This window comes from Plecotus auritus, assembly GCF_963455305.1.
Source record: "Plecotus auritus genome assembly, chromosome: X".
Classification (NCBI taxonomy): domain Eukaryota; kingdom Metazoa; phylum Chordata; class Mammalia; order Chiroptera; family Vespertilionidae; genus Plecotus; species Plecotus auritus.
The window spans coordinates 82,069,755-82,086,922 of record NC_137784.1 but is presented as its reverse complement, the minus strand read 5'-3'; the positions used below and the strand labels follow the sequence as shown (position 1 = coordinate 82,086,922).

Sequence of the window (17,168 nt, the reverse complement as noted above, 5' to 3'; positions counted from 1 at the left end):
CCCAGCCGCCTGGGAACCAGCAAGTCCCCGCTCCCAGCCTGCCCTGGAGCTGGCACGTCCCCACTCCCAGCCCGCCCGGGAGATGGCAAGTCCACACTTCTGTCTGGAGCACCACTCCTGTAGTTCCCTTCACCGCCCCCCTCCCCCTCATAGCAGGTGTCCTGCCTCTCCTGGCTGCTTCGTGCCTGAATATGCAAATTAGCCTGCCATCTTTGTTGGGTTAATTTGCATACTTACTCTGATTGGCTGTGGGCATAGTGGAGGTACAGTCAATTTACATGTTTGTCTATTATTAGGTAAGATTTTTGTTATGCCAATGTTCTGATTTATATAAAGGTGGCATATCATTTTAGGCTAATGTTAGCCTTATTCTGTGTAAAAATGGAATTTCTACCAACAGAACAAATTCATTGAAATGCATACAAATATGGAAGATAATACCCTTTTGCAATATTGTACTGGCTGGTGTCTAGTGTTCCATATTACAAATAAACCTTTATGTATATCTCGGAACCCTTAGTTGTGTCCCAAACTTTATAAAAGTCAATCAACCCCTTAGAAAGTTACCCTTAAATATTGAAGATGTCTAGCACCTACAGGCATCAATTCAGTTGATTTCTCATTTCTAACTATATCTATGGGTTTTAATGTTTTTAAAATAATTATATGTAAACTGATTTAAAATGGAATGATTCTGTGTTCATACATATATTAAAATATTTACATTGCCAAAAGTCTATTAAATTAATTCCTATTTTTATGTATTTAAATTTTGACACTCTTTGTCTGCTGGTTCTGGTCACTCAAAAAACAATAACAAACAAACAAAATAAAACATATAAGCACTGTTTTAAAAGACCAGAATGACAGAACTTAAATAGAAAGCATTTCAAACCATTGTGGGAGTTTTCCTCCATATCCTAAGACACAGGGGAAAATCAGCAAGGTAATATAAGAAAGAGTACTTCAATATGTTTCTTCTTGGAGAATATTTTTCTCTAGGGGTAAAGGCAAGGATCTCTGCCTTCATTTTCCCATTCTGTCTTTTACCAGTTCTATAAGTAAATGTCCAAGCCAGTGGCAGATTTACAAACTACATTTTTCTACTACAGGGGAATCTGAGAGGGAGAAGTAAGTGCAGTCAATTTTTACTGTAATCTTTTATTTTTCAAAATAATTTTTCACAAATAATGAAAATTAATTACTAGGCATAAACTGGGCAGTCACCTGACTGAAATGATAATGAAGTAAACTTGGTTTGCTTGTAATCTGATACATTACATTAGCAAAACTTTGAGGATGTTAGGTTTTTCTCTAAGTTGTTCAATCTATATAACTATAATGTCCACTACATTGTTCTATTTTTAATATAAAGTTCTGTCCCATGTTCAATCTTACATGAAGTAAAATCTATGAAATTGCAAATTGGAGGTTGGCATTTACTTTGGATTTCTCCCCCTCTTCTGTTCATTTATTGTTTCATTTATGCTACAAACTGGCTTAAGATAAAATATTGTCTCAGCACTACTAATGTGGTTATAATTCACTCTTCTGGAATAAAGGACTGAAAAAGTCTATCAAAGACATAGAAGTAACTTTCTCAAAAAATCCTCAAGATTATTTTAAAACAAGAACTTGCAGAAATATTTCTTGTAATATCTCATTAATTATATGCTGCACATCCTCTTACATTAAAACATACTAAGCTCAAAAATTAAAAAAATAAAAATATCATAACCTAATTCAATTTTATATTTTAGCTCAGTTAATTCAGGTTAAAAATAAAAATAGAATAAAAAGGGTAGGGAGCACCAATTCAAACATCAAACTACATTCAGTGAAGATAAATCAGCAAAAAGGAGCAAATTAATTATATAAATACATTTTTAATTTCTTGGTAATGATTTGGTAATAAAAAATAAATGTTTTATACTTATGATTTTTTCACCACTTTATTACATAGATAAAATATAATCTTCAAAAGAGCAACAGCTAATTTTAAAGAAACCAAACTCACCCCACAAAGAACCACAGCAGATCTCAGAAGTGAATTCCTTTTCATACATATGGATTAATGGTTTTTTACATGCAGGAGAGACATATAGTGGATTAACATTGACTTCAGAGGTTTTCTTAGATGATTTCTCAGGTACTTCCACTAATCCAGTATATACTATCAACAAGTAAGGAGAAGATATTGAGAGAAATTACTAATGTTTACATGATACGTGTTTGTGTGTTTCCACAAATGAGACACAGCTTAGATAAGTTCCTTTTCTTCTATGGCATTTTATTTTTTAAATGTAGGTATAATTTCTGTAACTCCTAAACCATCAGATAACAAAATCAGATAACACATTTCTGAATACAAATGTATTTCAAGTTATTGTGCTTAGATTGCAAAAAAATTACTCAATTTCTCAATTGTAGTTCAAATTTAGGTGCCATATAGACTCAGAGAAGAGTAGATTTTTAAAGCTTATATCCATCTGGCTTAATGTCAACTGAATATCAGAAAGATTTAATTCTTTTCAGATCATAAACCAGTGGTCAAACACTGTATTTAATATGTTAAAAGACAGCAGTGTTTGGAGATTAAACAGACTTACAGATGGAACTGGAAAACTCAGTATTTGCAGCACTCCCAGAAATGTTGAAAGGAGATGAGTGACTGGCAGAAAAACCTGATTCTGTTGATGCTTCTGATATGTCTATACTGTCATTCTTATCATCAGGTGTTGAGGCAATGGCATGTGAGGTCCTATTTCTGCAAACTGATTCCTAAAAGATGAAAAATTAATTTTGATTTTATTAGGAGCTTAACAGTGACAGAAATACAATATTCCTGGGGTCATTTGAAAAACAGAATGCAAAATTTGTTAATGTCTATAATTCTGCACCTATAAAAAATGCACATTTACCAGATGAACCCAACAATTTCATCTGAAAAAGAGACATAACTTATGTTGAGATGATTTATATCACAGGAGAAATTCAAGGAGCTTGAAGTCTCTAACTAAAATTTGGAAATATAACATTTGTGGAATTTTTATTATGTCCTAGGTACTCTGCCAGACATCTTATTTACACACTAGAGGCCCAGTGCAGTCCGGGGAGCAGGCCTAAGTCAGCAGTCAGACATTCTTAGTGCTGCCGCGGAAGCGGAAGAGGCTCCCGCCACAGCCACTGTGCTTGCCAGCCATGAGCCCAGCTCAGGGTTTCTGGCTGTGCAGCACTCCCCCTGTGGGAGCTCCTGCATTGAGCATCTGCCTCCTGGTGTTCAGTGAGCATCATAGTGACTGGTCGTTCAGCCTAAGCCGTCAGTTGGACATCCTCTGAGGGCTCCCGAACTGCGAGAGGGTGCAGGCTGGGCTGAGGGATCGCCCCCCCACAAGTGCACAAATTTCGTGCACTAGGCCTCTAGTTCTATATAGCATCTGTATAGCTATCTGAGTATTTTTAAATCTATTTATAAAGTCAGAAAACCTTTTGTGAATGACAAATCATCATGTGAAAATAGTTTGTTACTTAGGTGTTAATTGTATGTGTGAACAGTTCCTTAGAAAACTAAAATAGAATCTAGCAATACCACAACAATAATTACACATCTAGCAAGTCCACTTCTAGGTGTATAGTCCAAAGAATTGAAAACAGAGACTCCAACAACAGATATTTGCATACCAATTTTTACAGCTGCATTATTCATGATAGCAAGCAGCCTAAAACAACCCACATGTCTGTGTACAAATGAATGGATAAACAAAATGCGATGTATTCATACTATGAGATATTAAGCCTTAAAATTAAAAAAAATTTTTTTGACATATGCTAAAACATGGATGAACCTTGAAAATATTATGCTAAGTGAAATAACCTAGAGAGAAAAGAACACATATTGTATATTTATGCTTAATAAGGTTCCTAGACAAAAAAAAAAAAAAAAAGAATAGAGGGTACTAGGTTCGTGGAAGAGGGATAACAGAGTTAATTGTTTAATTTTTAGGGATGTTAAAAAAGTGCTTAAAATGACTAGTAGTGATGGTGGTACAACATTGTGAATGTACTTAATTTTACTGAATTCTATACTTAAAATAGTTAAAATGGAAAAACTTGTTATGCATATTTTACCAAAATAAAAACTTCCTAGAAAAAAGTATGTGTTAAAACAAGCATGTGATCTGAGTAGTAAAGGCAAATAAAGAAGATATTTTTGTCTCTGAAAATAAATAGGAATCATCCAAATTAGAAGAATCAAAGATCCACCTACAGCTATAATTAAAAATGTTTAAGGCTTTGGTCTGAAGTTTCAAATATACATGGAATGACTGAAAATGTGACATATCACATGAAGAAACACATTCACAAGGAGAGTAATTCACTTTCCTTTTCAAATGGTGAATTACCTCTTGTTGATGTTCAAAGTCCTGGGATGTTGGTCTCTCCAAACCTGGATCATCTCTCTCTGAGCAACTTTCTCCTTCATTGAGTTCAAAGGCTTCACTCTCTTCATTTTTTTCACGGACTCCCCTACCTCCATTACCCTCCATGCCTCTTCTCCCGCTTCCTATATTGGCTTTATCTCCTTCGTGATCTCCCGTAGCTGTATTGTTCCCACTGGCTGTATATCTTAGATGGCTTCTACTGGCTCTCTGGCTTCCATAGCCGCTGCAGGTACCTTCTCCTCCATTATTGTCATCTCTACCATTTTGCTTCCAGTTTCCACCTCTGCCATAGCTTGACCTGATAACAAGATCCAATTAATGATTGGGGGAAAGCAACCCAACAAAAACATGTCTGAAAGTTAGCAAATTAAACAGAATTTGAATGTGTTGCATACATATATACTATATCTAGGCACATTTTTGCTCTATGTGAATATTGGTAATATATAGAGAAGAAATATGTCCCTATGTCCTTTCAATCTTATACAGTGTACTGAATTAACACCATAGCCACCATTAGTTCCCTAGCTGCATTTGGATGGCAGATGGAAGATAACTTTAATCCTTTATTAAGAGCATATGTTAGGTTGGTAGTAAGAATATGTATTTTTTAAAAATAATAGACTATTTTATGCATTAGCAAATTCATGGCTACATGAATGATCAAACCCAGACTCTTGACTCAATCACAACGTATCTGAATAATTCTTCTTGCAATATATCTAATTTGTGCTAATGTGAACATGTGCCTTGTTTTTCTAACATGTGTATCGATTGCTTTACTATAGAATCCCATACCAGGAAGGGAAGTAATATAGATTTCATTAAGCTAAGATAGTAATTTAATTAGCTGCTAAGAAAACCAAGCTTAACAAAATGTCTCAATGATCTTTTGCATAACAGGCATCATTAACATGTACCTATTATAACTCTAAAAGCAAATTTATTTGGCACTGAAATTCCTGGTAGAATTTTAGTTAGCAAAAAAGAAAACAAAATGTCTCTTTTGTCATATATATCCCCCAATAAAATTAAAATTGAACCAAAGCAAGATATGGATTTCAATATTATAAAGAAAATAATTCTCCCACTGTTAATTATTTTTATTTTTATACAAATGTAGAAACATATTATAGTAACTAATCTTCTTTGAGATATGTTTGAATACAAGCCATGAGCATCTATAAATAAGAACACAATGGCTATTTAGAGCAAGAGAAAGGAACTAAATACATACAGAAAATAACTGGTGGCATGCCAAAAATACTATTTCACTAAATATTATCACTTTGGGCAGCTACTTTATAAATATATAAAATTTAACAAATACTGAATTTTGTTATAGCAGTTTTCAGAATTCCAAGAATAATGCCATGTTAGTAAGTTGCAGCCTGAAAATATGAAGTGAAAGTCAAATTTTTATACATTTTAAAGCAAATTTAGATATTTTGCTTGAAAATACCAGGGCTTTACCTTATAGCTTTAAAGTAACACGATATTAATTTGTCATCCCCATTTCTCATACTTATTGCAGTTTCACAGGGTAGGATGTTTCAGTAATATTAATGTTAACAGATGACTTGAGTGGTGAATACACAATACACTGTACTGTACAGATTATGTGTTGTGGAATTTTGCACCAGAAACCTGTATGGTTTTTGTTAACCAGTATCATCCCAATAAATTCAATAAAAAGTAAGTGAACAGAAAAAAATAAACAAATGAGGTTTTTGTTTATAAAAATTAAAGAATTTAACAAATACTTGAATATTAATGAAATACAGTATAAAATGAAAATTAAGTGTTTTCATTGAATAATTATAATATATTATTAAAAATCAACATTTACCAATATGCAAGTGCAATTCCTTCACCCACTTAGCAATAAATTTTGCAAGTAAACCAAAGATGCAAATAGTTTTGAAATTATAAAAAATAGATAATGTAAGTAATCCAGAAAAAAAAAACACAACCTTGGCCAACTAGGAGCATCATCATGATTATTGTCTTTGTCATCAACAGCTTCATCATTGCCATCATCATCCTGATCTTCACCAACATCATTAGCCTGACCAACATGGTTATCCAAGGCATTATTGCCATTGTCATGCTCGTAAGTATCTTCATACACATCATTAGAATCATTATCATCACCATCAGTATCAGTACCAGCATCATAGAGTTCAACATAATCACCATCTTCTTCAGGTGGCTGAATGAAAGGTGCAGGAGTTAACCAATCATTCCGGAAGATTTCAGAGAGTGCATTATAGCCTACCCACTCATTAGTCAAATAAATGGGGGGTGATATTTTTCCTACTTTAAATCCATCTGGAACCTGTGTGCACAAGAAAGATTAATGTAGTTTCTAGTATCCTTGAATTTTCATCTAGATTGAAACATTTCCAAGCTGACAATATTTTAAAAATATATTTTCAATTGAAATGAAGATATTTACTCAGTAGATAAAACCAACATTTTTGTAATGATGAGATGACAAAACCCAAACCTCAAGCTGTGATCATTTATGAATTTCTGGATGACACAAGAAAAAAATTTACTCACTTTTTAAATTTCCCTTACTTGTCTTCTGAAGAATACACATTAGGTTTTGGTGCTAGAGAGTAGAACAGATGATTTGATGCACTATAGAAGATAGGGTAACTTTTTCCTTTTGTTTTATTCCCTGACATTGGGGTTAATACATACCTCTTAAAATTGATATGTTAATTTCCAAGCTCTAGTTTTATACAACATAGGTTGTCTTAAAATAACTCAAACACTTTTAAGCATATTAATATAAATCTACATTTAAGTATGAGATGTATCATATAAGCAACTTTTGAATAAGCTACAAATGATTGTGTGTGTGTGTGTGTGTGTGTGTGTGTGTGTGTATGGTAGGGTAGGAGTAATTACAAAAGTAAAATGAAATGATCTAAAAGCACACTACACAAAGAATTGGAATACTTTTTATTTATGCAAATGGAGGGAATTTTATTTTTCTTTATTTTTTTATACATTGCCTGATCATCCAAGAAATGATAAGACAAAAATTGAGCAGCTAGCCTCTACTCCTTAATTTGAGATTAGCTTCTAAAAATAGTTCTTTTAATAATATTCTCTTGAATTTGGTCTTACATAAGAATCCTAATATATAAAAACCCAGGGTCCATAACATCAAAAATGACCGAAGGCTCGACCGACTGGAAGTCAGTCCTGTGAGGCGACCCAGGACTGACTGCCAAGGGGGCTGTGGATCAGGCCTGGAGAAAGGCCTGAAGAGAGAGGCAGGGTCTGATCTGCAACCTCCATGGCATCTGTTGATCAGCCATTGCCTCTCTCTTTCTCTCCAGGCTTCACCAGCAGCCATGCCTCTGTTTCTCTCCAGGCCTCCAAGGGGGCTGCTGATCAGCGCCGCCTCTCTGGTCAGGCCTGGAGATAGGCCTGGAGATGCTGACTGGCATAGAAACCAACTAATCAGAACCAGATCTGGGTGAACTGTGAGGAGCCAATGGCTGCCTAGGAAGCAGAGCTTTTGACACTGACTGGAATAGAAACCGATCAATGGGAACCAAATCCCGGTGAACTGTGAGGAGCCAATGGCTGCCTAGGAGGCAGAGCTTTTGATGCTGACTGGTATAGAAACCGACCAATCAGAACCAAATTGGCTGGCAGGGGAGGGCAGTTGGGGGTGAGATCAGGCCAACAAGGGGGGCTGTTGGGGGCGATATCAGGCCAGCAGGGGAGGGCAGTTGGGGGCAACCAGACCGGCAGGGGAGAGCAGTTTGGGGCGAGATCAGGCTGGCAGGGGAGTGGTTAGAGGGTGATCAGGCAAGCAGGCAGGCAAGCAGTTAGGATCCAGTGGTTCCAGATTGTGAGAGGGATGTCCGACTGTGGGATTGGGCCTAAACCAGCAGTCAGACATCCCCCAAGGGGTCCCTGATTGGAGATTGTGCAGGCTGGGCTGAGGGAACCACCCCCCCACTTCATGCAAGAATTTCGTGCACTGGGCCAGTAGTGTGAAAATAAAATATTTTATCTTTATTTTGAAGTATTACAGCTGTCTCCTCTTCTTCCCCCCATTGCCCTCCTTCATCTGGTTCCCTCCCCCCCTCAGTCCTTTACCGCACTATTGTTGTGACCATGGGCAATGGATATATGCATATAAGTTTTTTGGTTAATCTCTTCCCATCCCTCTTCCATCTGAGATCTTTCAGTCTGTTCCATGCTTCCATATCTATTGTACTATTTTGTTTGTCAGTTTATTTTATTCATTAGATTTCACATATAAGTGAAATCATGTGACATTTGTCTTCCTTTGACTGGTTTATTTCGCTTAGCATAATATTCTTCAGGTTCCTCCATGCTATCTCAAAAGATAAGAGATCTTTCTTTTTAATAGCTGCATAGTATTCCATTGTGTGAAGGTACCATGACTTTTTTTATCCACTTATGTACTGATAGGCACTTAGGCTGTTTCCAGATCTTAGCTACTGTAAGTAATGCTGCAGTGAACATAGGGGTGCATATATATTCTTTCTGATTGGTGTTTCAGGATTCTTAGGATATATTCCCAGAAGTGGGATCACTGGGTAAAAGGCAGTTCCATTTTTAATTTTTTTAGGTAACTCCATACTGCTTTCCATAGTGGCTGCACCAGTTTGCATTCCCATCAACAGTACACTAGAAGCATTCTCTTTTCTCCACATCCTCACCAGCATTTGTTGTTTGTTGATCAATTAAATGTTCTTCCATTTCAAGTTTAATTTCTAGATTTGATCTTGTGCATACTCACATATCAATAGAAATCTTTGAAAGATTAACTTAAAAACTAAACACTTTAACCTTTCCCTCATGTAAAGATAAAAATAAGTCAAAAGAAATTTAAAATGAAAAAGAACAAACATAAATGTATTATGAGTTAAGATGGAAACCTACATGGATATCAACCAGCAACTTCTGATCAATTGTAGAATAAGGAGGTGATGACTGGGACCTTCTCCTAGTCACTGGACTCTCGTCCTTGGAAGATTCTGTGGAATGTCAAAAAGGCATTAGTAACAGTGGTGGTCATAGCAATTGCCTTCATTTTTATAGTCTACCAGTTCTATCTCTCAGTATTTTTCAAGTAACTTTTCATTCAGAAAATATCACCTGATAAATTCTTATGAGGCCAGGATTCTTTGTTCTGTTTTAAGTGACAGAGACAGGCTCAAGGTTTGTATTGCCTGTAGAACTACATGGCTATTCTTTATTTCCTGTTTATTTAATTTTTTGAGATGACACTGGTTAACAAAATTATACAGCTACATGGCTATTCTGTTTTCAATATTAAGGCTACACTAGCTAAGCATTTCTATCTGTGTAAGAAGGTACACAGTAAGACTGGTAGACAGATAGTTCTATTAAGAGAAATAATATATTAAAAACAGGAAGAGCGGGGTGGTATCACTGGCCTACCATAATAACCAGTACAAAAAGAGCCCAACAGTATATTAGAAGATGATAGATTAGACAAAACTCTCAAGAAGAGAGTTGACTACAATCATTATCATGCCATTTCCACTAAAGGATATAGCCATAAGTATTTCTATATAGGTCAGAAGTGAACAACTGAAAAAAGACAAAACTTAGCCCTTAAAGCTGGGAACCTTTCTATAGTGGTGCTGTGCAATAGAACTTTCTTTAGCAATAGTAATGTTCTGTATCTGTACTGTCCTATACAGTAGCCATTAGGCACACATGACTATTGAGCATTTGAAATATGGACAGTGTGCCTGTGGGGTTGACTTTTAAATATAATTTTCTTTTCATTTTAGTTTTAATTTTAACAGCCACATGTAATTAGTTGCTATGGCAATGCACAGCTCAAATTTAGTGTAAATATTTCTATTTAAAATGCAAATTTATCTGGATTGGAAGTCTGGATTTTTGAGATGAAGATTTGTGGTATAGTAATTAACACCTGTGATTTAAATCCAGTGGGAGTATGGGTGAGTATACTTTGAAAAAGCTTCACTAAGGGGACACTCAGGTCCCTGTTTATTGCTTTTGTGCACTTAATTTTAAAGATAAATAGTACTATCCCACTTTTATTTTCAGCATTGGTATATATAGCCAAAGTATTGGCACTACAACTCCAGAAAACAAGTATTTGCATACACTGGTATCTTTTGAGAATATTATGCTGAACACACCCTAAAATTTGTGTCTCCATCTTCTGATACAGTTTTATATTTGCAGTTTCTTATCTTTCTGCAGGAAACCATTTTCTCTCAAGTCTCTTGGTGTGTTATTAGGCTAACTAGGAATATTAGGCAAGTGTTTGAGATTTTGAGGAAAATTTATAGTATGTGCTCTCCTTTCCTACATGTTGAAGTATGCTATCCCATGGGAACTTAAAATGTTCTATATAGCACACACAATAAAATAATAGAATTTTAGAGCTGAAAAGAACTTTAGCTATTATCTACACAGTTGCTATCCATTCCCTTCTCCCACTAATCAAGGTTCAGACTGCTTTGGGGCTAAATGAAGGATTTCCTTATTTCAAAATAGGTGGTAGGAATAAACACATACAACTACTTCATCTAATATTTCCATATACTAAAGATAGCCTATAAAATTAAGCTTATTGTAGAGGCGTCTCCCAAGTGCCTTTCCCATATATTTCACATATATTATAGAAACTAAAGTAGACACACTCCATCTCCCTAGACACATCCATAGCTACTACTCAACTGAAAGAAGAGACTTTTGAAAAATCAATTTTCATTTCTAATTATGTCACCATCAAACACCCAATTGCCAAATCCAATGGCCTCCTGGTCTTAATCCTACTTGGACTCCATGACACTTTCAATTAATTTCTTGTTGAAATAATTTCTTGACTTCTGCAATATAAATTGTGAATCATTAGCTGTGTTTTTACAGTTTGTGCTTCGAATCACCTGATGTTGCTAAGCAATTTTGAGGATTTTGCAAACTCCTTTGTCTGGTGTCAATGGGCTTCTGAACTTGTTCCAAAAGAGACCACTGAGGAACACTAATGAAAAGACAGAAAAGTATGTGTCATGTCCTAATATGTACAACTCAATATTATGGCCAACAAAAAGTTTTATTTAAGTATATGGGCATATACCAAACTGGGAAGAAGTAGAACTTAAGTAATATTTTCCAATTTCCACTTTCCCCCAAACATGCTATTTTATCTTTAACAAAGAAACAATTTCCAAAATATAAAAAAGTGTTCCAATATAGTCATGTGTTTCTTCCACATATAATATTTGCTTCTAAAAATTCCTATAAAGTTTCTTTAAGCAAGTATTCAGACATTAATAAAGTAATACAGCAATAAACATAACTTTATAGTGTACAGTATGTGAGGATTTCAACATGGTAAAAAGGTAATATATGCATATTTTAATATAAAATATTCCACTATTATCACAATTTTTAATGTCCACTTCCAGATATAGATGATAGATAGATAGATAGATAGATAGATAGACAGATGGACACAGATAGAACACTTAAATTTTTACTATTCAAATTCAGAGAGTATTTAGAAAGATTTTTGGAATGAATGCTGCTAAATTTTATAGTTGCTTTGGAATTTCTGCATAGGAAGGACTATAGTTATTAATTTAAGATTGAGACAGACAAATTTTTCTATGAACCAAAATTTCAGGAAAGACTCAACTTTCATTTAAGTCAATTTTATAAATTTAACCAAACTTAAAGTTAATACATTTGTTATTCATAATTTCAAAAATTATTTTGTCACATGATCAACCAATTCCAGTTTAACAGAAGTAACAATTATATATACATATACATATATACATATATACATATATACATATATATATATATATATATAATTTCATTAAAGTCATACCCCATGATACTAAAAACAGATACACAAAACTAAAGTGGTTTCTTCCCCTCTTTGTGGCCAGAAGGACCATGACAATCCATTCATTGAATACAGAGAAAGAGAAAGTTCCCAATCTAGGTTTCAAATTTTCCAAGATTTCTATGCATAAAATCTAAGGACATAAATATATGGACTTTTAAAGTATAATATGGTAGGAATATAATGCTATATACTATCAACCATATGCCATCTGGTCATGCTGTCCAGTATCTTGAATATAGTCAGTGCTCAATATTTACTGAATGACTGAGTGAATGAATATAGGCTAAGTTGTACCCATAAATTGGGATTGGAGGGGGTATGGTTTTCAAGGTAAATTTTCATTTAAGTGTAGTTCCAAATATAACACATTGCACACAACATCTAAAATATAAAACATGAACTTTGAAAATTATTGAAATTTCACCAATATTACAGAGATAAGAATTACAGTGACTGGTATAAACTATCACTGATATAATGTTGAGTTTTAGATTTGATTTTCCCTATAGGTCATTTCAGGCTTGCACATTCTGTGTCATTAGCTTCTGAGGTTAGGGATAATTTATGTGTACAGGTATGTTTTATCATGTAGTACATAATAAAACTAGAGGCCCGGTGCATAAAATTCATGCACAGGGGTGTGTGTCCCTCAGCCGGGCCTAAACGGGCAGTCGGACATCCCTCTCACAATCCAGGACTGCTGGCTCCCAACTGCTCACCTGCCTGCCTTCCTGATAGCCCCTAACCGCTTCTGCCTGCCAGCCTGATCACCCCCTAACCACTCCCCTGCCAGCCTAATTGATGCCTAACTGCTCCCCTGCCAGCCTGTTTGCCCCTAACTGCCCTCCCCTGCAGGCCTGATCACCCATAACTGCCCTCCCCTGCAGGCCTGGTCCCCCACAACTGCTCTCCCCTGCAGGCCTGGGTCCCGCCCAACTGCCCTTCCCTGCTGGCCCAGTTTCCCCCAACTTCCCTCCTCTGCTGGCCTGGTCACCCCTAATTGCCCTCCCTTGCAGGCTTGATCACCCCAAACTGCCCTCCCTTGCAGACCTGGTCCCTCCCAACTGCCCTCCCCTGCTGGCCATCTTGTGGTGGCCATCTTGTGTCCACATGGGGGCAGGATCTTTGACCACATGGGGGCAGCCATCTTGTGTGTTGGAGTGATGGTCAAGCTGCATATTATTCTTTTATTAGATAGGATAGAGGCCTGGTGCATGGGTGGGGGCCAGCTGGTTTGCCCTGAAGGGTGTTCCGGATCAGGGTGGGGGTTCCCTTGGGGTGTGGGGTGGCCTGGGTGAGGGGCCTGTGGTGGTTTGCAGGCCAGCCACAACCCCCAGTGACCCAAGTGGAGGCCCTGGTATCTGGGATTTATTTATCTTCTATAATTGAAACTTTGTAGCCTTGAGCGGAGCCAAGCCTCCTGCTTGCTCGGTGGCCGCAGCCATTTTTGTTGGGATTTATTTATCTTCTTTAATTGAAACTTTGTAGCCTTGAGCGGAGGCCAAGGCAGGCCAGGGCTGCAGAAGCTTGGCTTCCTCCATCGCTGGGGGCAACTCAAGCCTCCTGCTCTCTCCAGCTCTGTGGCTGCCTCCATTTTTGTTGGGATTTATTTATCTTCTATAATTTAAACTTTGTAGCCTTGAGTGGAGTTCAGGCCCAGCCAGGGTGCTCGGAAAGCTTGGCTTCCTCCATTGCCGGGGAAACCCAAGCCTCCTGCTCTCTCTGTGGCTGCAGCCATCTTGGTTGGGTTAATTTGCATACTCGCTTCTGATTGGCTGGTGGGTGTGGTTTGTGGGTGTAGCGGAGTTATGGTCAATTTGCATATTACTCTTTTATTAGATAGGTTTTGTAATTGAAGTACATGATACAAATGAAATTATACTTGTTTTTATTGTAAATTACCAATTGAAAGCTGTCAAAGAATTCATTGTTGTTACTTTTATTAAATTGGGGATCTTACCAGCTATCAAACTAAATGACACTGAGACTGCATATATCTAAATGTGAAATATCTAGCTAATTGATCATTGAAATTAAGGTTTTAAATATGGGCCATTGATGATGATGTTATTGATATTTTAGTTTTAACTTAACACAGACCTTAGTGTCAAATAGATAAGCTTTAATTATCCATGTGATAGTAAATAGTGAGTAAAAATATCAGAGACACATACCTTGAAGAGAACATGACATGGTGTGCATGATCCTGGTTATAAGGCACAGAAGTACATTTTTCTTGGACCTTAAAGACACAATGCAATACTTTGATAGAATTCTCCATCACAAATACTTTTGAGTTTAATTTATGGAAAAATACCTTTCTTCATAGAGATATTTTCTTAAAAATCCAACTTATAAAATCCAATTTTTATAAATATATTGTATTTTCATAATCTATACTAATAAAGAGCTAATATGCTAATGAGTGGGACACCATAACAGGTAATGACCAGGTCATTAGCATATTAGCTGGGGCGTTGTTCTGGAGACAGGGCGGAAGTGGGGAGGTGCCCAGAGGAGCTGGGGAGGGCAGGGGTGAGAGCCCATAGCGCCCCCCTCACCAGTCCTTCACCACCCACTGCTCGGACTCTGAGTGCCCTGCAGCCCACCTGCCAGGGGAAGGAGCACAGTGCAGCAGGCGGGAGGCTTCCACACTCTCCTCTGCTGCCATCACAGGGTGGAGCCACAGTGTTGCTCCACAGACAGGGCAGAAGAACAAGGTGCCCAGAGAAGGCAGGACCAGCCCGAGGTGACTGGAGGGACTGAGGCCAGGGCTTGAAGCAGCCAGAGAAGACCAGAGGGTTTGGGGGCTGGGCCAGGTGCACTGGAGCTCTGCGTGGACAGGTTCGGGTGTCAAAGCAGGGCTGCAGGTTGGTGGGTGGCACCATGCAATATCACGGGCTGAGCTCCTAGTTACTTATAACATTAGAACTGCTTAACAATAATTTCTGATAATAGCTCTTAATTTAATATGATAACAGATTCTGGAGATCATATAACCAAACACCCTGATTTTGTTATTGAGAAATCTGTAGCCCAAAGAGGGAAAATGACTTTTTAAAGAATTTTATATCAACTCAATATGTATTATCAGAATCTAAGTCTTCTAACGGCTAATGTAATGTTCTTTCTATGTTTTCATATTAGTTTTTATATTAAACTCGCACTCAGAATTTAAGTTCAAAGTTCTCACTCACTCACCCTTTTACACCAACCTTAGATTTTCAAAAGGTGTCACACACATGCGCACTCACACACACACACACAAACATCATTAAAATCTGAGCCAAAACTGTCCCATTTTTTAAAAAGTGTTTTTCCATTTATAGTTTTACTGAAATGACAGTATTCCAAATACTTTCTTCAATTCTAAATAAATTCATTTGAATTGTATTACTTAAACATTCATCGAACACAGCAAAACACCCAGAGAAAAAAAAAGGATATGTAATATGCCAGCTTCCATCAGTGGGGCAGATTTACTTTCTACCAACATTGGTAGATAGGCCATGGAGTGCTGCCTTGCCTCATTTTTTTTCCTTCACCATTTTACATTCTCACCAACAAGATATAAAGTTTACAGTTAGTTCACCTTCTCACCAACACTTGCTATTTTTGTCTTTATAGCCATCTTAGTGGATGTTAGATAATACCTTGTAGTAATTATTGTGGTTTTGAGTTGCATTTCCTTAATGATAAATGTTTCTGAACATCTTTTTATCTATTTACTAGAGTCCCAGTGCATGAAATTCATGCACTGGGGGGGGTTTGTCCCTCAGCCCAGCCTGCACCCTCTCCAATCAGGGACCCCTCTGGGGATGTCTGACTGCTGGCACTCAGACATCCCTCTCACAATCCAGGATTGCTGGCTCCCAACTGCTCGCCTGCCTACCTGCCTGATTGCCCCATAACCACTCCCTGCTGGCCTGATTGATGCCTAACTGGTCCCCTGCTAGCCTGGTAACCCCCAACTGCCCTCCCCTGATGGCCCAGTCGCCCCCAACTTCCCTCCCCTGCCGGCCTGGTCACCCCTAACTGCCCTCCCCTGCAGGACAGGTCCCCACAACTGCCCTCCCCTGCAGGCCTGGTCCCCCCCAACTGCCCTCCCTTGAAGGCCCAGTTGCCCCCAACTGCTCTTGCCTGCTGGCCCAATCGCCCCCAACTACCCTCCCCTTCCGGCCATCTTGTGGTGGCCATCTTTGACCACATGAGGGCAGCCATCTTGTGCGAGGGCATGAGTGTCAATTTGCATATTACCTCTTTATTATATAGGATTGGCTATTTGGGTATCTTTGGAGAAATGTTTGCCAAAACATTTGCCTTAATAATGAGATTTTTGCCACATCATAAGACTTACTCTAAGACCATTGCTACAGAATGCCATATTTACTAGCTATTTAGGGTATAATCTGCACTCTGTAAATCAGAAAATTCTGAGGTTTCCAAGGTTTATAAGGAACTATGGTGATGCCTCTTGCATTTTGTTTGGTCTGCAAGTATGTGATCAAGAAATTCAAACTGCATTAGGGAGCTATTTCTCTACTCTTTCCTTATTTCTCATTAGTGTTCATGTTCCTTGAATGCAATTGACATTAACATTTTGGATTTATTTTTAAAAGCTTCTATCATCTAATACCAAGTACAAACTGAATAGAATTCTTTATAAAAGTCAATTGATTTAATTTTATTTGAACCCTTTAACAAATGGAGCTTGGTACTGCCAAATTAGGGCTATAGAAGTAAACCACACAAGTATTTAAATATATATATATATATATATATATATATATATATATATATAT

At 37.2% G+C, this 17,168-nt stretch overlaps 1 protein-coding gene across 1 annotated transcript in view; it reads right to left on the bottom strand.

Moving 5' to 3' along the window:
- NRK (Nik related kinase) overlaps positions 1-17,168 on the bottom strand; it is a gene marked incomplete at its 5' end in the record, with an annotated part of 219,759 nt that overhangs the window by 22,566 nt on the left and 180,025 nt on the right. The window contains 7 exons of the mRNA XM_080652342.1: positions 2,018-2,173; positions 2,610-2,781; positions 4,404-4,740; positions 6,413-6,780; positions 9,384-9,478; positions 11,396-11,490; positions 14,541-14,608. Coding sequence (XP_080508468.1) covers positions 2,018-2,173; positions 2,610-2,781; positions 4,404-4,740; positions 6,413-6,780; positions 9,384-9,478; positions 11,396-11,490; positions 14,541-14,608 — 1,291 coding nt within the window. The remainder of the gene's footprint in view (positions 1-2,017; positions 2,174-2,609; positions 2,782-4,403; positions 4,741-6,412; positions 6,781-9,383; positions 9,479-11,395; positions 11,491-14,540; positions 14,609-17,168) is intronic.